Here is a 24,018-nt window from a genome sequence, read left to right as displayed (position 1 = left end):
TATTCCATGGTTGACCATGTCGAAGGCACTGGACATGTCAGATTGTAGGAGAAGTATGTTATGGCCAATTACAATTGTTTGTTTAAATTTATTCATTAAAGTTACTAGTACTGTTTCTGTGCTGTAGTTCAATCGAAATCCTGATTGAGATTCGTGCAGAATTGAGTATTTATTTAGGTGGTTAGTGAGTTGTTTCGTTACTATGCCTTCCATAAGTTTGGTTATCAGTGGGATAGATGCTACTGGGCGATAGTTGGTTAAGTCACTTGTACTTTTCTTTACGTCTTTAGGTAAAGGAGTAAGTAAAATATTTTGTTTATCCTTTGGGAAGAGACCATTTTGTAGCATGTAATTCAGGTATTTCGTGAGGTCTGTTATGAATTGTTGAGGGGCGAATCTTATAAGATTACTAGGACAGATGTCTGATTTGCATTGTGACTTGGCGTATCTTTTAAGTAGTTGAGAGATGTTTTCGATCGGTAGTGAGTTGGTCCATGTGTACCTCTAGGTGCTCTGTACCTCCGTCTGTTTATATGTGTGTGTGAGTGCACGTATGATGGTTTCTGTCTGTATGTGAGGGGGTAAGTGCATGATAGTTGCTGTGTACTCCTCGAAGTTTTGTACCTCCATCTGTATGTGAGTGTGTGTATGATAGTTACCGTGTATTCCTAGATGATCTATATCTCTGTCTGTACGTGAGTGTGTGTGTGCATGATGTACTCCTAAATGTTCTGTTCCTCCCTCTGAATGTGGGTGGGTGTTTGCTTGATGGTTACTGTGTATTCCTAGATGCTTTGTACCTCCATCTGTATTTGAAGGGGGTAAGTGTGCTTAGTAGTTACTGTGTACTCCTAGATGGTCTGTACTTCCATATGTATGTGTATGTGTGTGCATGATGGTTGCTCTCTTTCTCCTTCTCTGTGAGGGTGTGTGTGTATGTGATAGTTACTGTTTACTCCTATATGCTCTGTACCTCCGTCTGTATGTGAGTGTGTATATGTAATAGTTACTTTGTATTCTTAGATGCTGTCCCTCTGTATGTGAGGGTGTGTGTGTGCATAATAGTTACTGTGTACTCCTAGATGTTCTGTACCTGTGTATGTTTGTGTATGATAGATAATGTGTATTACTAGTGCTCTGTAAGTGAGGTGGTGTGTGTATGATAGTTATTGTGTACTCCCTAGATGCTCTGTGCCTCCATCTGTATATGAGTGTGTGTGTTTGTGATAGTTACTGTGTATTCTTAGATGCTCTCCATCTGTATGTGAGGGTGTGTGTGTGCACATAATAGTTACGGTGTACTCCTAGATGCTCTGTACCTCCGTCTGTTTGTGAGTGTGTGTTTGTGTATGATAGGTACTGTGTATTCCTAGTGCTTTGTATGTGAGGTGGTGTGTGTATGTGCATGATAGTTACTGTGTATTCCTGCTAGATGCTCAGTTATTTTCTCTCAGCACCTGGGTTACTTTGTTTCCTGGGTTCTGTACATGTGTGTTCAGGTAAATTGTATTCCTGGATTTCCTACAGGCCCTCTGTGCTCGACAGCTTTGCGCTGCTTTCTGGACAGCTGAACACCCTGAACAAAGTGCTGAAGAATGAGAAGACTCCACTGCTGCGCAATCAGGTGCTCATCCCACTGATACTGACCCCAGACCGAGACGACGAGATCCTGGTGAGGGACAATCAGTGATGTACTATTATTAAGACAGGACACCCTGGTGAGAGACAGGCAGCAATGAGTGTTGGGGGACATGGGTAGTCGCTGGTAAGACAGGCAGAGTTGGCCTTTGGGTCATGTATCCAGTTCGGTTAATTTTGCAGAAACCATGACAGAAATGAACCTCACCCCTATGGCAGGGTGTGTTGAATGAGATCTTAATTCTTCATGTTTTTATTTATTGATTAATTAATTGGGATTTGTTAACTGCCTTTATGAAGAGATTCATCCAAGGCGGTGTACAGCAGGTACGGTTAAACATAAAACTTACAATTTTGTTAACAGCATAACAATAGTAAAATGACCAAGAAAAAAGCGAAGATACATACCTGTAGCAGGTATTCTCCGAGGACAGCAAGCTGATTGTTCTCATGTGGGCAGCATGCACCGCGCATGCGCGGACCGATTTCCCGCCCGTCGCATGAACGCGTTCCTCAGTTAAATCAAAAGCATAAAAAGAAACAATAACAACTCCAAAGGGAAGGTGGGCGGGTTGGTGAGAACAATCAGCCTGCTGTCCTCGGAGAATACCTGCTACAGGTATGTATCTTAGCTTTCTCCGAGGACAAACAGGCCACTTGTTCTCACATATGGGGTATCCCTAGCAACCAGGCTCACTCAAAACAATGACATTGGTCAATTGGGCGCACAGCGAGGACTTAACAGAAATTGACCTGAAACCATAAACAACTAACTGAGAGTGCAGACTGGAACAGAACAAAAATGGGTGTAGGAGGGTGGAGTTGGATTCTAAACCCCGAACAGATTCTGCAGCACCGACTGCCCAAACCAACTGTCGCGTCAGGTATCCTGCTGAAGGCAGTAGTGAGATGTGAATGTGTGGACTGATGACTACGTTGCAGCCTTGCAAATCTCTTCAATGGAGGCTGACTTTAAGTGAACCAATGACACAGCCATGGCTCTAAAATTATGAGCCGTGACCCCTTTAAAAACAGCCCAGCTTGGGCATAAGTGAAGGAAATGCAATCCACTAGCCAATTGGAGATTGTGTGTTTTCCGACGGTGACTCCCCTCCTGTTGGGATCAAAAGAAACAAACAACTGGGTGGACTGTCTAAAGGGCTTTGTCCGCTCCACGTAAAAGGCCAATGCTGTCTTGCAGTCCAAGGTGTGCAAACTGCTTTCGCCAGGGCGGGTATGAGGACGGGGAAAGAAAATTGGCAAGACAACTGACTGGTTCAAATGAAACTCCAACACCACCTTTGGCAGGAACTTAGGGTGCGTGCGGAGGACTACTCTGTTGTGATGGAACTTGATATAAGGTGCATGCAGTACCAAGGCCTGAAGCTCACTGACTCTATGAGCAGAAGTAACAGCCACCAAGAAAATGACCTTCCAGGTCAAGTACTTCAGATGACAGGAATTCAGTGGCTCAAAAAGAGTATTCATCAGCTGGGTGAGAATGAAGTTGAGATCCCATGACACTGGTGGAGGTTTGACAGGGAGCTTTGACAAAAGCAAACCTCTCATGAAGCGAACAACTAAAGGCTGTCCAGAGATAGGCTTACCCTCTACATGGCGATGAAAAGCACTAATCGCAATAAGGTGAACTCTTACAGAGTTGGTCTTGAGACCAGACTCTGACAAGTGTAGAAGGTATTCAAGCAGGGTCGTATAGGACAAGAAAGAGGATCTAGGGCCTTGCTGTCACACCAGACGGCAAACCTCCTCCATTCGTGGAATCTTTCCTGGAAGCAAGCAAGACTCGGGAGACACCCTCTGAAAGACCCAAGGAGGCAAATTCTAAGCTCTCAACATCCAGGCCATGAGAGCCAGAGACTGGAGGTTGGGATGTAGAAGCGTTCTGAGAGATGAGGGTTGGAAAACACTCCAGTCTCCACGGTTCTTCGGAGGACAACTCCAGAAGAAGAGGGAACCAAATCTGACGCGGCCAGAAGGGTGCAATCAGGATCATGGTTCCGCAGTCTTGCTTGAGTTTCCGCAAAGTCTTCCCTACTAGAGGTATGAGAGGATACACATACAGAAGGCCTGTTCCCCCAATGTAGGAGAAAGGCATCTGAAGCTAGTCTGTCATGGGCCTGAAGTCTGGAACAGAACTGAGGGCCTTGTGATTGATCTGAGTGGCTAAAAGATCCACCGAGGGGGTGCCCCACGCTCGGAAGATCTTGCGGACTACGCCCAAGTTCAGTGACCACTCATGAGGTTGCATTATCCTGCTCAACTTGTCGGCCAGACTGTTGTTTACGCCTGCCAGATAAGTGGCTTGGAGAAACATGCCGAGACGGCGAGCCGAAAGCCACATACACAGAGGGCGAGATCTGGTGCCCCCCTGCTTGTTGGTGTAAAACATGGCAACATGATTGTCTGTCTGAATTAAGATTACTTGGTTGGACAGCCGATCTCTGAAAGCCTTTAGAGCGTTCCAGATCACTCTTAATTCCAGAAGGTTGATCTGCAGACCTTTTTCCTGAAAGGACCAGGCTCCCTGAGTGTGGAGCCCATCTACATGAGCTCCCCACCCCAGGAGAGATGCATCCGTCATCAGCACTTTTCGTGGCTGAGGAACTTGGAATGGTCGTCCCATGGTCAAATTGGATCGAATCGTCCACCACTGAAGAGAATTCCGAAAGCCGGTGGACAGTTGGATTACATCCTCTAGATCCCCCGCAGCTTGAAACCACTGGGAAGCTAGGGTCCATTGCGCTGATCCCATATGTAGACGTGCCATGGGCGTGACATGAACTGTGGAGGCCATGTGCCCCAGAAGTCTCAACATCTGCCGAGCCGTGATCTGCTGAGACGCTCGAACCATGGACACCAGGGACAGAAGGTTGTCCTCCCTTGCCTCGGGAAGATAAGCTCGAGCTGAGTGTTCAACAGAGCTCCAATGAATTCCAATTTTTGGACTGGGGTGAGATGGGACTCCGCCCCTTCTGCCTCGCATCACCTTATGCCTGGAACGGACTTCCCGAGCCCGTACGCCATGCGCCCTCCCTGCCCATCTTCAGGTCCTTGCTCAAAGCCCATCTCTTCTCCCTTGCTTTTAGCGCCTAACCACCTTCTGTAAATTTTAAAGGCCCTCTTTGCGCCCTAGGAATACCCTTCTCCAGGGACAAAGGGTCTGCGCTTCCACTATCTGTTGGGCCGCCTGCCTAAATTCTTTTGATATTCCATCCCAGTGATATTTCTGTTGTGCAGGCACCAGAAGGCGTAACTCTAGGATAATGTCCATGACCATGGCCTTCTGTCTATCAGGATCTAAGTGAATCCTTGGTCATCTATGTACCCACATGTATTCTATTAAAATGCAACAGTAATTTATATACACACTAAGTGTCAGTTGTGTATGTGGCTTAGTTTGTAGTATCAATAACAGGTAAAGAATAGTTGAAAATAAAGACAGAGATAGATTTCAGAAAGAAGGCTTTATTCTTACCAAGTTTTCAATTAAGTACAGACATCAAACGGATTCTGGGTTCAATCGCATAGGGCTCCGCCGTCTGAGAAGTGTTGGGGAAGACTCCAACTCTCTGTCTAAATCTTATCTCTTTTATAGCCCCAGGTCCCAATACAAGTCAATTGTGAGGTACCTTTTTTTCTAATATTTCTCAATTTCTGAGATCATACTTTCGTATCCGGCCAGATGTTCATCTGTACCCATTTCTTTTCCGTTCTATCTATTTCTAGAGATTGCCACACTTCCGTAAATGTCAACATGTTTTTGGAACAAGTTGTTTTTCTCGTTTACTAAAATATCTTTATATTTAGATATTAGTTTCACATCTTCCTTTTGTAATACCTTTCATAACATCTTATGATCTGTGTGCCATCTTATGGAAAATAAGTCCCATTTTAAGAACCTCATTTTATTCCTTTTACCCATTATTCTTTCATTATAGGTGCTATATTCAATTAGAAAGTTGTACCTGGTTGTGTTAAGACTCATTGTTCAGACCTGCTTTTTGCAGATTCTCAAATATGACATCATTAGCTTGTTATTTGGCCTAGTCAGTACTTTTTCAGTTGCCTTAGACTGTGTAGCTTAGCCCACCACTATTCCAGTGGTAGGTCTGAAGCCAGGCCACATATTAACACTTCCCTACATAGCTTATAACCTTTAGATTGTAAGCTACCTACATTGACTACATAAGTTGTAAGTTACCTACACTGACTACATAGTTTGTAACCTTTAGATTGTAAGCTCTCTTGAGCAGGGACTGTCCTTCCCCATGCTAAAATTGTACAGCGCTGCGTAGCCCTGGCAGCGCTATAGAATAGTAGTAGTAGTAGATGAACCTCGGTAGCTCTAGCACCTGAATAGTCATTCACATGGACTCCAGAGCACCCTCCTTCGATGTGCTCTTCACCAGCCAATCGTCGAGATAAGGAAACGTGCACTCCCAGTCTGCGTAGCTATGCTGCGACTACAGCTAGGCATTTGGTAAACACTCTGGGCGCAGACGCCAGGCCAAACGGCAGTACAAGGTACTGAAAGTGTTGTGTTCCCAGCCGAAATTGAAGATACCTCCTGTGAGCTGGAAGTATCGAGATGTGTGTGAAAGCATCCTTTAAGTCCAGAGAGCATAGCCAATTGTTTTCTTGAATCATGGGAAGAAGGGTGCCCAGGGAAACCATCCTGAACTTTTCTCGGATTAGGAATTTGTTCAGGGCCCTTAGGTCTATGATGGGACGCATCCCCCCTGTTTTCTTTTGAACAAGGAAGTACCTGGAATACAATACCAGCCCTTCTTCCCCTGGTGGAACGGGTTTGACTGCTTCAGCTTGTAGAAGGGCAGAGAATTCCTGTGCAAGTACCTGCTTGTGCTGGGAGCTGTAGGACTGAGCTCCCGGTGGGCAAATTGGAGGCTTGGATTCCAGATTGAGGGTGTATCCTAACCGGACAATTTGAAGAACCCACCGGTCAGAGGTTATAAGAGGCCACCTTTGGTGAAAAAACATTAACCTCCCCCCCAACCGGCAAGTCGTCCCGTACGGACACGTTTACTGAGGCTATGCTGAACTGGAGCCAGTCAAAAGCCCGTCCCTTGCTTTTGCTGGGGAGCCACGGTGTCCTTAGGCACACGCCGTTGACGAGAACGAGCACGCTGGGACTGAGCCTGGGCAGGCTTAGGAGAAGCAGGAGTGTACCTACACCTAGCATAGGAATAGGGAGCACTCCTCTTCCCTCCAAAAAACCTCCTAGATGAGGAGGTAGAAGCAGAAGACGCCCGGCGGGAGAGAGAATCCATAGCATCATTGTGCTTCTTGAGCTGGTCAACTAGATCCTCTACTTTCTCAACAAAAAGGTTATCCCCCCAGCAAGGAACATCCGCCATCCGCTGCTGGACCGAATGATCCAGGTCAGAGACATGCAGACATGAGAGTCTGCGCATCACTATACCTTGGGCAGCGATCCTGGATGCTACAATAAAAATGTCGAACATACCCCTGGCCAGGAATTTTTGACACGCCTTCTGCTGCCTGACCACCTGGTAAAAAGACTCAGCCTGCTCCGAAGGGAGTGAATCAACCAAGCTAGACAGTTGGCTCACCGAATTCCACAAGTGGATTCTCGTAAAGAACTGGTATGTTTGGATTTTGACAGTGAGCATAGCGGCCTGATAGATTTTCCTCCCAAAAGAGTCCAAAGTTCTAGATTCTCTGCCTGGGGGCGCCGAGGCATATTCCCTAGTGCTCTTGGCTGTTTTGAGGGCGGAGTCCACCACCATGGAATTGTGAGGTAGCTGAGACCTCATCAATCCAGGCTCAGCGTGGATCCGATATTAGGATTCAGTTTTCTTCGGGATCACGGGATTAGACAGAGGGACTTCCTTCAGTACATTATGCAAAGGAGCCGTTGCAGCCTCTCTAGGTGGAGAAGGATAATCCAGGACCTTGAGCATCTCAGTCCTGGGCTCATCCTCAACCTCCATAGGGAAGAGAATAGCCGCAGCCAATTCCCGGACTCGTCAGAAGAAAAGTACCTGGGATCCTCCTCTTCCTCCCACGAACGCTCATCTTCAGTATCGGACAAGACATCCTTCAGAGCAGTCCGAAACTGAGCTTGCCTCGACACCGAGGAATGACGTCCTCGATGGTGGTGCTGAGAAGTGGACACCCGCCTGGACTCCAGTGAAGCTTCCTCCACCGACGTCGAAGGGGAGTCGACCTGGGTGGCAGCTGACACCAATGCCGCACCAGATGCCGCTGCAGCAGACGGTATGGAAGGCGCAAGCACCCCCGACACCTAAGCAGATTGGCGCAGCAATCTTTCCAGAAGTTCTGTAAGCAGGGCCCTGATGCGCTCGTCGAGAGCCGCCATTGGACAAGACTGCGAGGTCGGTAAAGGAGCCAGTTGCAGAATCTGTCGAGGCTCGGGAGCAGGTACCGGGCTGGCAGGAGACCGACACATCGGCAGCTCCTGAATAGAGGGGGAGCGATCCTCTCGGCGCCGACGCATCTCAGGTGCCGAATCCCTCGATGCCCCGGAGCTCCCAGCACCGTTTGTCGAAGGAGAATGATGACGGTGCTTCTTCACCTTCGCTCGACGCCCGTCATCAAGACTCTTCGTACCGAGGAGGACGTGGAATCCTCACACCTCCTTGGGACTGGGTCCAACGAAGGTCGGTCCCGTGGGGCCAGCATAACAGGAGGCCTCGAGGCAGGTGGAGACCCACTCGATGCCTCAATGCTCTCAGCGCGAGTTGCTCTCTCAGCAGCCATTACCTCTCTCCCTGACGTCGATGCTCCTTTTGATGTCGACACTGACGACCTCGGTACCGATGCCGATGTCGAAGGACCGATCCAAGCCCGAAAAGCTTCTCTTGTTGGGCTTCTCGGGTCCGTTTCTTCATACGAAGACACAGACTAGAAGCGGCTGGGCTATGGTTGGGCCCAAGGCACTGGATACACCAGGCGTGGGTATCGGTACCTGAGATGGTCCGGTTGCACTGAGTACAAGCCGCTGGGTGTCTTCGATGATATGGAAGAAAAACAGCTTTGGCGAAATCAAAAGACACGATTGTGCCTGTTAAAAGAAAAAAAGGGCATGAAAAGAAGGGAACGACCTGACCGCGCGGCCGTCAAAAACAAAGAAAACTTTAAAAGGGCAAAAATAAAGAAAACTATGGGAAGTTTTTTATTTTTTTAACTGTAAAATTTCTAAGAAAAGGAAAAGAAAATAAGGCAAAAGCCACAAAACGAATAAGACTCTTTCCTGGGCCTGAGAGGAGCGGAGAAAAAAACTTGACCGCACCTCAACGCAGAGAAAAAATAACTGAGGAACGCGACAGGCAGGAAATCGGTCCGCGCGTGCGTGCTGCACGCTCACCAGAAGACTCTAGCAAGACTTTTTTTATATTTTGCTTGCAAAATGCCGATTCCCGGGCCTACACGGACGTCGACCCACATGTGGGAGCAAGCAGCCTGCTTGTCCTCGGAGAACAGACATACAATAAATGAGGTAAACTTGAAAACACTAAATTGAAACCTACCGTGAAACAGTATAAAAAATATACACATTTAACTGCAGTGGAATTCAAATACCAGAGATATAATACAATGTCAGCATAATGCTAATGATATAGCTAATATTCCTGCATTAGAGCATTCAACTAGATAGAAACATAGAAACATGACAGCAGATAAAGGCCATATGACCCATCCAGTCTGCCCACCTCTGTAACCCCTAAGTCTTCCTGTTCCTAAGTGATCCCACATGCTTATCCCATGCCTTTTTAAATTCTAGAACAGTCCTCGACTTCACCGCCTCCACCGGGAGGCCATTCGACGCCTCTACCACCCTTTCTGTGAAATAATACTTCCTTAGGTTACTCCTAAGCCTATTCCCTCTTAACTTTGTCATATGCCCCCTCATTCCAGAGCTCTCCTTCATTTGAAAAAGGCTCTCTTCCTGTACATAAATGCCCTTGAGATATTTAAACGTTTCTATCATGTCTCCTCTCTTCCAGTGTGTACATGTTGAGGTACCTAAGCCTGTCCCTGTAATTTTTGCATTCAAGACCACTTACTAATTTCGTAGCCGCCCTCTGGACCGACTCCATCCTGTTTATATCTTTCCGTAGGTGCGGTCTCCAGAACTGCATGCAGTACTCCAAATGAGGCCTCACCAGAGACTTATACAACGGCACTATCATCTCTTTTTTCCTGCTGGTCATGCCTCTCTTTATGCACCCAAGCATCCTTCTGGCTTTGGCCATCGCTTTTTCTACCTGTTTGAAAGCTTTAAGGTCGTCAGACACAATCACCCCCAAGTCCCGCTCTTCCTTCGCACACTGAAGCACTACACCCCCTATACCGTACTGTTCCCTCGGATTTTTGTGACCCAAGTGCATGACCCTGCATTTTTTGGGATTAAACCTTAGTTGCCAAATATCGGTCCATTCCTCTAGCTTCGCTAGGTCCTTCCTCATGTCATTCACACCCTCCAGAGTGTCCACCCTGTTGCAGAGTTTAGTATCTTCCGCAAAGAGACAAACCTTACCAGACAGCCCTTCCATAGCTCATAAAGACGTTAAAAAGAGCCAGTCCTGAGACCGATCCCTGCGGTACTCCACTGACGACATCCTTTTCTTCAGAGCAAGCTCCATTTACCACCACCCTCTGTCTCCTACCATTCAACCAGTTTTTAACCCAATCAATTACTCTTGGTCCCACATCGAGGGCACTCAATTTATTTATCAGTCGCCTGTGCAGAACTAACATAGATATGATGCTAAAGATTGTCTACAATACGGCTTACCATATAGCTCAGGGACCAGGAGCAGATATGTAATGGTAACAAGATGCGTGGTACAAAGTCAGTTGGTATAATTTGATGGTTAGCTAAAATCAAGGCAAGTTCTTTGTATAGTTAAGCAAGAGAAAAGTAACTGATCTAAGTTACAGTATGTGTAGCAAGCTAGTCCAGGTGCAAGAGTGGGTGTAAAGTCAGTCACCCTACGTATTTAAAGGCTTGGGAGAAGAGCCAGGCTTTCACCTGCTTCCTGTAGTCTCGAGTTACACATAGTCCCTCTGGGAGTAAATTATAGAGCATGGGGGCTACTCCTGAGAAGGCTCGCTGGCGGGTTTCACATCGTACAATTTCTTTTGACGAGGGTACAGATAGTGATGATCCTTGAGAGGATGTTAAAGGGCTAACTTATTCTTTAAGTACTCTGGCCCATTTTGTCTGAGGTCCTTGAAAATCAAGCATAGACTTTTAAATTTAGCCCTGGAAGGTACTGGTAGCCAGTGTAGCTTTTGCAGGAAGGGTGTGATTTGGTCACGCCACTTACAGCCTTCTATCAATATACATATATGTATTATATATACATACATTTTTTTTTTCTGTATTGAATACTAATGCTCATTTTAATGCTTGTAGCTTTCAAAGAGGGCTTTGAGCTGCAGTTTGTAGGGTTAATGTGCTTGGATATTTTAATCAATCTTTTAGCTCCTAATACAATTGGCAGAATTTTTGTCTCTTTCTTCCGCGTTTTCTTGCTCAGTACTTGAGGATCTTCTTTTTGTCCTTGCATAATATAGAAGTAATCACTAGATAGGACACTTCTATAGCTAATGCTACTACTACTAATCATTTCTATAGTTCTACTAGACATAAGCAGCGCTGTATACATTATATGCAGGTACTTTCTCTGTCCCTAGAGGGCTCACAATCTAAGTTTTGGTACCTGGGACAATGGAGGGTTAAGTGACTTGCCCAAGGTCACAAGGAGCTGCAGTGTGAATCGAGCCCAGTTCACCAGGATCAGAGCCTGCTGCACTAACCATTACACTACTCCTGGTGTGCTACAGAGAAGGGGGTTTCCCCAATAAGAGGTAGGCAGCACTGGGAGGGGGACAGTAGGCTGTAGGGGGCAGGGCAGTCCCTAGTGAGAGACGGGCAGCACAAAGTACTTTGGGAGAGAAGAATGCACCTTGGTAAGAATCAAGGAGGGGGGGGGGAGTGCTGCCCAATGAGCTGAACTAGAGAAGGGAAGTGGTCCTGGGAAAGAGATAAACAGTATAGGGTTATAGTGGGAAAATACTCCCAGATGAGAGGCAGAAAGTGCTGGGCTATAGAAGAAATATCAATAAGAAAACAGAAGAACAGGAACCCTTGTAGGCACATCTTAGTGCAAGGCATTCTCCGATCAGACTCAGAAAGGTGCAGAAGGCATTCAAGCAGGGTCTGTTTAGGGCATGAAATAGGATCTAGGGCCTTGCCCTCGTACCAAACGGCAAACCTCCTCTATTTAAAAGAGTAACACCACTTGATGGAATGTTTCCTGGAAGCCAGCAATACCCAGGAGACACCCTCTGACAGACCGAAAGAAGCAAATTCTAGGCTCTCAACATCCAGGCCGTGAAAGTTAGAGACTGAAGGTTTGGATCCAGAAGAGATCCCTCATTCTGCTTGATGAGGGTCGGAAAGCACTCCAATCTCCATGGTTCTTCGGAGGATAACACCAGAAGAAGAGGGAACCAGATCTGCCATGGCCAGTAAGGTGCAATTAAGATCATGATCCCGTGGTCTTGCTTGAGTTTCAGCAAATTCTTCTCCACAAGTGGGATGGGAGGATACGCATACAGAAGACCCATCCCCCAATGAAAGAAGAAGGTATCCAATACTGGTCTGTCATGAGCCTGAAGTCTGGAACAGAACTGAAGGACTTTGTGATTCAGGTACGTGGCAAAGTGACCCACTGAGGCGGTGCCTCATGCTCGGAAGATCTCACGGGCAACACCCATGTTGAGAGACCACTCGTGCGGTTGTTTAACCCTGCTCAGCCTGTCAGCCAGACTGTTGTTTTTGCCCACCAGATAAGTTGCCCAAAGGAACATTCCATGTAGGCAAGCCCAGCGCCACATCCACATGGCCTTCTGACACCCAGAGTGTGACGCGGCGCCCCCTTGCTTGTTGGTGTAATACATTGCAACCTGGTTGTATGTTTGAATGAGTTCAATTTGGTGAGACAGCCGATATCTGAAAGCCTTTAGAACGTTCCAGATCGCCCAGAGTTCCAGAAGGTTGATATGAAGATTTGTTTTCCTGGACTGACCAGGCTCCTTGAGTGTGAAGCCCATCCACATGAGCTCCCCACCCCAGGAGAGATGCATCCATCGTAAGCACCTTTTGAGGCTGTGGAATTTGGAATGGGAGTCTCATAGTCAAATTGGATCGAATGGTCCACCAGAACAGAGAGTGAACATGGTCTGAGAACACTTGGATGACATCTTCTAGACTTCCCATGGTTTGGCACCACTGAGAGGCTAGGATCCATTGGGCTGATCTCATGTGAAGGCGTGTCATGGGTGTCACATAACCTTTGGAAGTCATGTGGCCCAGCAACCTCAGCATCTGCCGAGCTGTGACCTGCTGAGAGGCTCGAACCTGAGAAGCCAGGGCAGCTAGAGTTTCCGCTCTTGGTACTGGGAGGAAGGCTCAAACCTTCTGCATATCGAGCAGTGCTCCAATGAACTCCAATCTGGACAGGGTGAAGGTGAGACTTGGGGTAGTTTATAATGAACCCTAATAGCTCTAACACCCGAATAGTCCTCCACATGGACTCCCGAGCACCATCCTCTGACATGCTCTTCAGCCAATTGTTGAGATGAGGGAACACATGCATCCCCAGCCTGTATAGCGATGCTGCAGCTACTGCTAGGCATTTGGTAAAGACACTGGGTACTGATGTGAAGCCAAAAGGCAATACGCAGTAGTGGAAGTGGTGAATTCACAGCCGAAACTGAAGATACTTCAGGTGAGCTGGAAGTATTGGGATGTGTGTATGTATGTGTCCTTTAAGTCCAGAGAGCATAGCCAATTGTGTTTCTGAATCATGGGGAAGAAGGGTGCCCAGGGAAACCATACTGAACTTTTCTTTGACCAGGAATTTGTTCAGGACCCTTAGGTCTAAGATGGGATGCATCCCCCCCGTCTTCTTTTGGACGAGGAAGTACCTGGAATAGAACCTCTGCTCTTCTTCCCCTTGTGGAACGGGTTCGACCACATAGGTCTTCAGAAGGGCAGAGAGTTCCTCTGCAAGTACCTTCTTGTGCTGAGAGCTGAATTAATGAGTTCTTGGAGGGCAATTTGGAGGTTTTTGAAACCAATTCAGGATGTATCTGAGACGGAGTATTTGAAGAATCCACCAGTCGTAGGTTATAAGGGGCCATCTTTTGTAGAAAAATTTCAGTCTCCCTCCAACCGGAAGGTCATCTGGTACAGACACTTTGACTGTGGCTATGCTCTGCTGGAGCCAGTCCAAAGCTCTCCCCTTGTTTTTTCTGGGGATCCTTAGGCGCACGCTGTTGATGAGAACGAGCATGCTAGGGTTAAGCCAGAGCAGGCTGGTGAGAGGGAGCAGTGTATCTACGCTTCTGTGAGTAGTAGGCACCCTTCCCCGACTTACCAAAATACCTCCTGGATGAAGAGGCAGATGCAGAAGGCATCTGGAGAGAGAGAGAAGAGATGGTATTAGTATGTTTCTTCATTTTCCAGCGATCTCCTCAACCTTCTCTCCAGAAAGGTTATCCCCCTTGCATATGGCATCTGCCAACCTCTGCTGAACAGAATGTTGCAGGTCAGAAACACGCATCCATGAGAGTCTGCGCATTGCTATATTCTGCGCTGAGATCCTGTATGCTACATCAGAAGTGTCATAGATGCCGTGGTCAAGAACTTACAACATGCCATCTGCTGCTTGGCCAACTGGTGTACCGACTTGGCCTTCTCTGCAAGTAGATACTTGTGAAGAGCTAGTAAGACTGAAGAACAGATTCCACCACCATGGAATTATAAGGCAACTGGGGCCTACTAAAACCAGGTGTACTTTGAATACAGTACTGGGTTTCAGTCTTCTTGGACATAACAGAGACTGACATAGGGGACTCCCAGTTCCAATCGAGAACTTCTTTGAGTACCTCGTGGAGAGGGACAGTCACAGCCTCCCTAGGAAGAGACCGCATAGTCCAGGACCTCTTAGCCTTGGGCTCGTCCTCCACTTCTAAAGGAAATGGAATAGCCACAGCCATTTCCTTTACTAAAGATGGGAAAAAAAGGCTCTCCAGAGGAGACTTTCTCCTTTCAGGTAGAGGGGAGGGTTCAGAGAGGATGCCATAGGACTCATCCAAGTAAAAGTACCTTGGATCCTCCTGTGACTCTTATGAGCATTCCTCATCGGTGTTGGACAAATCCTCCTCATGGGGGGGCTGAGATCAAGGCTGCCTCGACTTGGAGGAACTATGTCCTCGAGAAGGGCGTCGAGTTGGCTCCCACCTCAACTCCAGCAAAGCTTCGTCCACTTGACATCAAAGGGGGTACCGGTCTGAGTGGCAGTCAACACCGGTACCGCATGCAACATTGGCATCGGAGACTGCAGTGCATTATGAGGTCCAAGTGGGGCCACAATGAGAAGTACAGCAGGCTGAAGCACCCCAGGTACTGACACACACCAGGTGCATGAGGTCTTCCAACAGTTCAGATAACAAGGCTTATCGAGGGCCAACATCGGGGGAAAGCTGGGGTGTCAGCCCAGAGACAGGTTGCAGAACCGCTGGGGTCCAGACAGAAGCTGGGTCTTGGTTGCTCGGAGACTGGTTCATCGCATTTGAATGGAGGGAATTGATCTTCCCAGCGCCAGTGCTTCTCAGGTGCTGATTCCCTCGACACCCCGGAGCTCCTGGCACCATGCATCAAGGTGGACCAGGGCCGATGCTTCTTAGCCTTTGCCTGAAGCTCTGCACCGACCCCTTGGTATCGACATGGACGATATCGAATCCTCATATCGCCTCGGAGTCAGGTCCTGGGGGCCCTGTCCAGCAGCCGGTGTCAAGACAGGAAGAGACCTACTCGACACACTACTGCTCCCAGCATCCTTAGGTCTTGAAGCAGCCATACCTGGACCCGATGCTCCCGATGCTGATGCAGTCTTCAACATCGATGCCGCCGACTCCGATGTCAGTGCAAGCTTGACAACTTGGATCTGGCTCCAAAATCTTTTCCCATTGAGCCTCTCTGGACACCTGTGTTCTCTTGTGCGTATGCAGACAGAGGACACAACAGGGCTATGGTCAGGCCCTAAGCACTGAAGACACCAAGAATGGTTGTCTGTGCCAGAGATGGTCCGATTGCACCAGGTACAGCGCTTAAAGCCACTGGGAACTTTAGATGACGGACGGATGGAGTGGAGGAGTGGCCTAGTGGTTAGGGTGGTGGTGGACTTTGGTCCTGAGGAACTGAGTTTGATTCCCACTTCAGGCACAGGCAGCTCCTTGTGACTCTGGGCAAGTCACTTAACCCTCCATTGCCCCATGTAAGCCGCATTGAGCCTGCCATGAGTGGGAAAGCGCGGGGTACAAATGTAACAACAACAAAAAACCTGGAAGAAGGGGCAAGGCACCGAGAAAAAAGAGATGGAAAAAACCTGACTGGAGTCAAGGCCTAAACATGGCCTACTGACGGAAAATAAAGGAAACTTTAAAAAGGGCAAAATTACAAAAAAATAGTATGGGAAGAGAGAAAAGGGGACCCAAAGATGGGCAGAAGAAGAAAAAAATCTTCCCGAAAAAGCCGAAAGGCACTAAAAAAGCTCTTTGACCGGATGTGTGAAGAGACACTAGAAAAAACACAGCCTCTCTTCACCGCGGTAAAGAAAAGAACTACGGGAGATGTGCCCTCGTGGCTTGTGGGAAGGCACTTGCACATGCGCGGTGGAGCGTGTCTCACGCTCCACAAAGCTCTGTTTTGAACTTGTTAGAGGCTCCGGACTGGGCAGCGCAGCGCCATATTAACCACTTGTGAGAATAAATAGGCCTGCGTGTTCTCGGAGAATTAACATTATCACCTCCCCAGAGAAAAGAGGTAACTGATCAGATACCCAAGGATTGCCTCCAATAGCAAGACAAAATCCCACCAAGCATCTCTCAAAGAATATAGCAAAACACGTTTGCACAAATACAGTGACAAGGTTTGCAATGAGCTATGCAAAAGAGAATAAATATGCCACGGATGATAGTAAGCCAGCTCATTGCTCCTGGGTGTATAAATCTGTTCCTCAAAAAAAACAATCTCCCAAATGTCTGAACCAACAAGCCAAATTGTATTTCTTCAAATCAGGAAGTCCCAGTCTCCCATGTTTCCACAAACCTTGTAAATATTAAAAGGGTGTTTTCGGTTTCTTACTATTCCAGCAAAACTTCTGTAGAGAGAGTAAATCTCGCTTCAACAACTTGAGAGGTAACAATTGCAGACTATATAGCAATTTGGAAAATAAAACCATATTAAAAAGGTGAATCCTGCTATGAACAGTGTGAAAGATCCAGCTCTCCGCACGAGGGTCTTCGGGATCTTGCCTCCACCCTGGCCACTCAGCCTCTCGGCCCACTGCAGTCCACAGGGCAGGGCTCAAAGAAAACAAACTTCAAAAAAAGTAAAAGTCACCAAGCTCCTTTATTGTCAGGGATTCACAGTTCAGTAACTTGCAAAAGGAAGAAAAAAAAAACACTGTAGCTTACTTTCCCCTCCCCCACACAAAAGAAGGTTTTGTTTTCCCAACAGTTCCAAAATCCACAGTGCTCAATGCCTTAGCATTCAGTTCAGACACACAGTCTTTTCAAAGAACACAGCCTGAATTCTTTTGGGAAAGAGGAAAAGATCCCCCCTTTCTGGGTCACTCTATTATTTCACTGACCCTCCTCCCGCATGACCTTTCCCCTTTCCACTTTCAGCCCAGCTCTGACACCAAGAGTTCACCTGGTTTTTCAGTTTAGCTTTCGAGGCATGAGCCCAGGCAGAAAGGTCCATGGGTTCCTCAGAGCCTGCCTCCTGCTCCTTCTCTCCAGCAGCCTGCCAGTCCATGGGCTCATTCTCCTCTACTCTGGGCAGCTGTTCCTCTTTTACTTGATTACCCTCCAGGTGCCCCTCCCCTGCCTTGTTAGAGCTCTCCCCTCTGGCCTGATGGGGAAGATAATCTCTGTACCAGGTTTTGCCCCGGGGTTGCTGGGAAATGTAGTCTCTGCCTCTCCTCCATTTTACAGGGGTCACTAACCTTTCTCCTCTCGCTCTCTGTGGCTGGATTGGAGGCAAGGCTCTGTTTGGCCTTCTTCTGCTCTTGAGCCTCCTCACTTCTTCCCCCTCCACTTCCATCTCATCCACCCCCAGGTCCTCTCCTTCACAACAGATACGGGAAGGAACATCCACCTGGTTAAGCATTCCTTCATATTGTCTAAAAGACATGAGATGTTAATATCTCAAAGCAAAGTGTTGGCCCCAGCAGCCTGGTTCCATACCTGTTAAGAACAAAACGATTCACTAGCAAATTTAAAACAAATCATAGCAAATATTTTTTTTTTTACGCAGCACACAAGAAAGCTGTGGAATCTGTTAAGAACATAAGAATAGCCATACTGGGTCAAGCCAGTGGTCTGTCTAGCCCAGTATCCTGCTTCCAGCATAGGCCAATCCAAGTCACAAGCACCTGGCAGAAACCCAAATAGTAGCAACATTTCATTCTACCAATCCCAGGGCAAGCAGTAGCTTCCTCCTTGTCTATCTCAATAGCAGAATATGAAGTTTTCATCCAGGAACTTGTCAAAACCTTTTTTAAACCCAAATATGCTAACCACTGTAATGCATCCTCTGCCAACAAGTTCCAGAGCTCAACTATTCTTCGAGTGAAAAAAAAATGTTCTGTTTTAATGTGTAATTCCATCAAGTGTCCCCCTGGTCTTTGTATTTTTTGAAAGAGTGAAAAATCGATTCATTTTTACCCATTCCACACCGGAGGGCATGGTCAATAACAAAACTGACATAGCGATGTCCAAAGCAGTTGTGAACAAGTTCCTGTGAGAAAGGTACACTTGGAAACCCATTTCTTATCCCTGGTAATGAACTGTGAGAAATTGAACCACTTTTTAGGATGTTCCAGGTGCATGAGGCCAGTATGTGCTGGTAAATTTTTAACAACAGGCTCTCTCCCTGCCATGCATTTTTTTTTGTGGGGGGGGGGCACATGGGGGGTGCAGAGTTGGACTGGGGGGGGGGGGGCAATGCATTACTCTCTCCTTCTGCCCTCATGTCAGAGATCCCATTAAACCATAAGACCCCCATTGAACAACAAATCTTTATAGCCCAAATCAAATGCCATGTTCATAGCCTGGCTACTGAGACTTACAACAGCGGCCTCACGGCCTCACAAGACTTCAGCAGAAGTCTCGTGAGGCCGCCCATGGAAGTCTCAGCAGCCATTTTTAAAGAGCAATGTGACAGCAAGAGGATCAGCTAGGGATCTTTCCTGCCCCGAAGCATCCACTAGACCACCAGGGTGGCTTCAGCTAGGTATGTGCCGGGGCCCGGTAGCTCGGGGGAGGAGAGGCAAACGGAGCGGGAGGGAGTCCTGCATTTAACAACCGGCTCACAAAATCTGTGAAAAATTAACAACCGGCTCTTGTGAGCTGGTGCGAGCTGGCTCCAGCACACCACTGCTTGTCCCAAACTGGTCACAGTAGGAGACAGGATTTTGGGCTCAGTGAACCTTGGTCTGACTCAGCATGGTATATCTTCCGTTCTTATGGAACGTTGAGCTGTAAGGGAGGTGGGTGAACTTTCCTCATTGGAGACAGGCAGCATGGTCCGTGGAGAAATGATGCACTCTGGTGAGAGGTACAGGGGAGAGAGCACTTCACGTAGAATAAGCGTTCAGCCTCGCCGTTAGTGTTTGGGCTGAGATAACCCAGCAATGTGGATGGCCTTGACTGCATTATTAAGCATTGTGGAGGGAGTTCTTGAGAAGATAGATAGTTTGATATATCTATCATTGATGAGCTTCATTTTGCTGATTTCCTTTACTTGTTTGAGCAGCGGCTAACAGAAGGTCGGGTCCCTGTCTTCAGCCATGAAGTGGTGCCAGACCACCTGAGAACCAAGCCAGACCCCGAGGTAGAGGAGCAAGAGAAACAGTTATGTACAGATGCAGCTCACATCGCTCCAGACTTGGCTCAGGTATGGAAGACATCAGTCCAAAAAACTAAGAAAAATACAAAATCATTAAAAAAAAAAAGTGATTATTGTGGTTATATAATCTTTTATAGCCTGTCTATCTAATCCGTACTAAGCAGGGTACAAAAAATACTCAAAAACAAACGGAGATAAAATAGGTAGGCAACATAAATGATAGACTAATGTGGCAATGACCTTCATAAGAACACAGGGAATAATTCAATCAAGCCACAAGTTATAATCATGAGTACCAAATTTTTACAGCAAAACTTTGTGCATTAGTTCAAAAACGGCTTTTCAAGCGCAGAAAGCGCTACAAAATGAAAAAATATTGCCCAGCAATAATGCACTTAGCAGAATGGCCAGTACGGGACAAGTTTATGCTGTACAATGTTTTGAATCCTGAAAAATTCCTGAGACCAGGCCTGGCACTGTCAGGAAGGGCTCTGTGTACGTAAGTTTTTATCTCTTGGGAAGGGCTCTGCGTGAGTGAGTGTTTTACCTGCTGGGAAGGGTTCTGTATATGCGAGTATTTACCTGCTTGTTTAGGGAGTAGAAATCCACGGGAGATGTATGTGTTAGACGGTGAGAGTCTGATATGCACGGACAGGGAGAGGGATCTTGGGGTGATAGTATATGAGGATCTGAAGGCGACGAAACAGTGTGACAAGGCGGTAGCCAGAAGAATGCTAGGCTGTATAGAGAGAGGTGTAACCAGCCGAAGAAAAGAGGTGTTGATGCCCCTGTACAAGTCGTTGGTGAAGTGACTTTAGTTCCACTTGTTTGGGTTTTCAAGCATATTTTACAGGTGAGCATTCAAATGGGCAAGCTTCTCCTAAGTTACACATGCATGTGCTGAATCTAGACACAAGCATAAGTGCCCGCACTTCAGCTCATATGCGCCTATGTACCCAGTTATACTTGTATTCTAGAAAGGAAGGTAATTGCATTGTTTCATTTGTAGAATTGGCTCCACATAGGGCCCTCTATCTGCCTAAATCCTGGTCCCCAAGTTACAGAGAGCTCACTGGCAGGTGTCACATCCTGCGATTTTCTTCAACAAGGATACAGATAATGATGCTCCTTAACAGGCCTCAAAAGAGAGCCAATTTATTCTTTAGGGACACAGGCCTATTTTGCCTGAGGGCCTTGAAAATCAGTTTTAAATTTGGTCCTCTAGGCAACTGGATTTTTGTGTCTGATAAGCAGTGTTGAAAGGGAGTGGAAGAAGGCAGATTGTCTTTGACCACCTATTAGACCCCAAGGGAGGTAATGGCAGTGGTGTTCAACTGGAAGGTGCGGGGGTGGGGGGAATGAGGAAGGGAAAGGAAGGGGATGAAAAGGTTACAGGGGTGAAACTGAAGGAAGGAGAGTGAGAGGGGTTAAGGGAAGTGTGAAGAGTGACAGGGCAGGTGTGAGGGAAAGGGAAGAGAGGGGGCTGCAGGATGTGAAGGGAAGGGATGAGTGTAGAAATCTGCAAGGGAAGGAGGAGAGTAAGAGGGCTTCAAGGAATAAAGAAAGGTAATAGAGTGATGGCAGAATGAGATGGTTTTCAAGGAAGGCATTAAGGAGAGAGAGGAGTACAGGGTGAATTTGTTCCTCCTCGTATGTTATGGAAAAATATAGAAGATTCCTTAGCATCTCTCCGGATCGGCCCAGAAAGATACTGATGGGTTGTGCATTCCTTACAGCAGGTGGAGACTAAGAATTCTGTCTCTCATGAGAGCCAATAAGAGCCCTCCCTGGCTAGCTATAGTAAGATCCAGTATTCTTAGTCTCCAGCAGGTGGATGGTGGTGAGCCCTTCAGTCTCTTATTCTATTTCTTTCTATTTTTGTCTCCTTTTGGTTAAAAGAAAATCTATATTGTTTATCCAATATTTTATTCTGTGCAGCGGTGTTTAAAAAAAAAGGGGGGGGGCAAGTTTTGTTACAGAAGGAGGCTGAAGCCCGCGGGGATTCTCTTACTGCCTCGAGGGTGTCCCTCCACCCACAACTACCTCCCAACTTCTTTCATTAGTGCAATTTAATGTTAATTGAGTGTTCTGTTCTGCACTAACCTCAGCCCCTTCAAGGGAAAGGTTTCCCGAGGACAGGGAGAGACAGCCGCATTGTTTCGGTGTTGTGAGAAAAAAAGAAAACTGCCAGACGAGCAAAGCAGCTGAGGTTCTAGCTTGCTGCATCCCTATTACAGCCAGTATTTAACTTTCCCGCATTTTCAGGAGCTTTCTTTTTTCTTCTTCTTCAGTCGGTTTTTGAAATAAAAAAAAATCATAGCGGAGAAGTTGCAGCATTATGTGGTATGCCAGCGCAGGGACCTCATGGCGTCTGGTAGTTGTAAGTTTTGTACCGCCAAAGAGGTCCCAAATCTTTTGTCAGAGTCGGGGTGTGTATCAGGCGCTCTGCTTTCTTCTCCAGTACAAACAGGTGTTCATTTTCAAACTCCAGTTTTGGCGAGAAGCGCTGCCATTATGCAGTGACAGCCTACCGCATTAGAGCTCTCTTCTTCAGCTCCAGAAAAGGCCCCAGAGGTTTCTTTCATGCCTGGGTCGTCGCAGGGGGGAGAACTTCAAGAAGGGTTTCCTCCCAAATTTGTGTTGCAAATATATAGAGCATTTTTAATGTATAAATCGGATCCCCCTCCTGTGCTCTCTTGCGAACGGTCAGGGGGCCTCAAATCCTCTCTCAAAAGACCTAGAGTTGCCTGGGCTTTAGAGGCAGATGCTGACATGGATTTGGATCCTGAGATGCCTTACCTTGAGGAAGACCTTGGAGTAGAAGAAACAGGTTTTTCTGAGGAAGCTGTTCCTGCTGATCCAGTATCAGACACTCTCCTACCTGGTAAGGATCCTTCTATAGTACGGATTTTTCATAAGGTGGCTTTACAGGAGCTCATATCTTTGGTCTCTTCTACATTAAGCTTTGAGGAGGATTCAGAAATAGTTCAGGAGCACAAGGTGGATCTTTTGGTAAACGGCATTAGGAAAGCTGGTAAAACTTTTCCTATGCATCAAGATATCAGAGAGATCATCCAAGCACAGTGGGATATGCCAGATGCTCTATTTTGTCTTTCAAGATCTGTGGTTCGCCTTTACCTCTTTCCGGATCCAGATGGCTCTTCTTAAATATCTTGTTGTTGATTCGGTGGTTTCTGCTGTTACGAAGCTCAATACAGTCCCCGTTGACGGAGGCGCAGTGCTGAAAGATGTACAAGATCAGCGTATGTTATCTCTTTTAAAGTCTTCTTTTGATGTCTCGGCACAGGCGGTCCAAGCAGCTATCTGTGGCTCTCTGGTAGCAAAGGCTTGTTTTTGGTGGTTCGAGTGAGTTTTGGATAGGTCTTCGGATGACTTCTCCTTAGTGGACGCTGAGATTGCTAACATAGAGATGGGCTCACTTTCTTAGCAGATATCTTGTATGATTTATTGAGGGCCTCTTCCAAGTCCACGACTTTTAAGTGTTGCAGCCCGTCGTTCTCTTTGGCTTCGAGGTTGGTCTGCTGATGCAGCTTCAAAGTCTAAACTTAGTAAGTTCCCCTTTAGAGGATCTTTTCTTTTCGGTGACAAGTTGGATAAATTAGTTAAGAGTCTATGAGATACTAAAGTTTCTAGACTTCCTGAAGATCGTCCTAGGCTGGCCAGTCATGGACTTCTTTCCAGTAGGGGACGTGGCAGAGCTTTTCATCGGTTTCAGGCTACTGTTCAAAAGTCTCGCTATTTTCAAAGGTCCCAATCCTTATAAAGGTGCTCGTCGCGGAAGTAGAGATGTAGGTACATCCTTCCAGTCCCCTATTCGTCTGGCCCAATGAAGGTTTCCAGGCCCAAATTCCACTTCCAGTGGGAGCTCGGTTAGCTCAGTTTTATTGGAGGAGGGCCCGAATTACCTCCGAACAATGGGTTCTTAAGGTTATTTGCAATGGTTACACCTTAGAGTTTGCACGACCGCTACCAGATGCTTTCCTAGAGTCTCCTTGTCGTTCTTGTCTAAAGGCAGGAGTGGTCAGGGTCACTCTGGAAAGGCTTCTTGCGTTACAAGCAATGTGCCCTGTTCCTCCTTCAGAAATAAGAACAGGTCGCTATTCCATTTACTTTGTAGTTGCAAAAAAAGAGGGATCCTTTTGACCAATTTTGGATCTCAAGGCGGTCAACCGGACGCTCAAGGTCACCAGTTTTCATATGGAAACTACGTTCGGTCATGGTGACTGTTCGATCAGGAGAGTTTCTGACGGCTCTAGATTTGACAGAGGCTTATCTGCATATCCCAATTCGTCCTTTGCACCAAAAGTTTCTTCATTTTGCAGTTTTGGGCCAGCATTTTCAAT

General features: G+C 46.9%; 1 protein-coding gene across 1 annotated transcript in view; it reads left to right on the top strand.

The window, feature by feature from the left end:
* The window catches only part of LOC115459111 (mediator of RNA polymerase II transcription subunit 8-like), a gene marked incomplete at its 3' end in the record, with an annotated part of 51,888 nt that overhangs the window by 25,223 nt on the left and 2,647 nt on the right, over positions 1–24,018 (top strand). The window contains exons 3-4 of the mRNA XM_030188976.1: positions 1,528–1,672; positions 19,562–19,702. Of these exons, the coding sequence (XP_030044836.1) occupies positions 1,528–1,672; positions 19,562–19,702 (286 nt within the window). The remainder of the gene's footprint in view (positions 1–1,527; positions 1,673–19,561; positions 19,703–24,018) is intronic.

Source organism: Microcaecilia unicolor, unplaced genomic scaffold (genome assembly GCF_901765095.1).
Source record: "Microcaecilia unicolor unplaced genomic scaffold, aMicUni1.1, whole genome shotgun sequence".
In the NCBI taxonomy this organism is placed as follows: domain Eukaryota; kingdom Metazoa; phylum Chordata; class Amphibia; order Gymnophiona; family Siphonopidae; genus Microcaecilia; species Microcaecilia unicolor.
The sequence above is the reverse complement of the archived record's forward strand: the minus strand, read 5'-3'. Positions and strand labels throughout refer to the sequence as shown.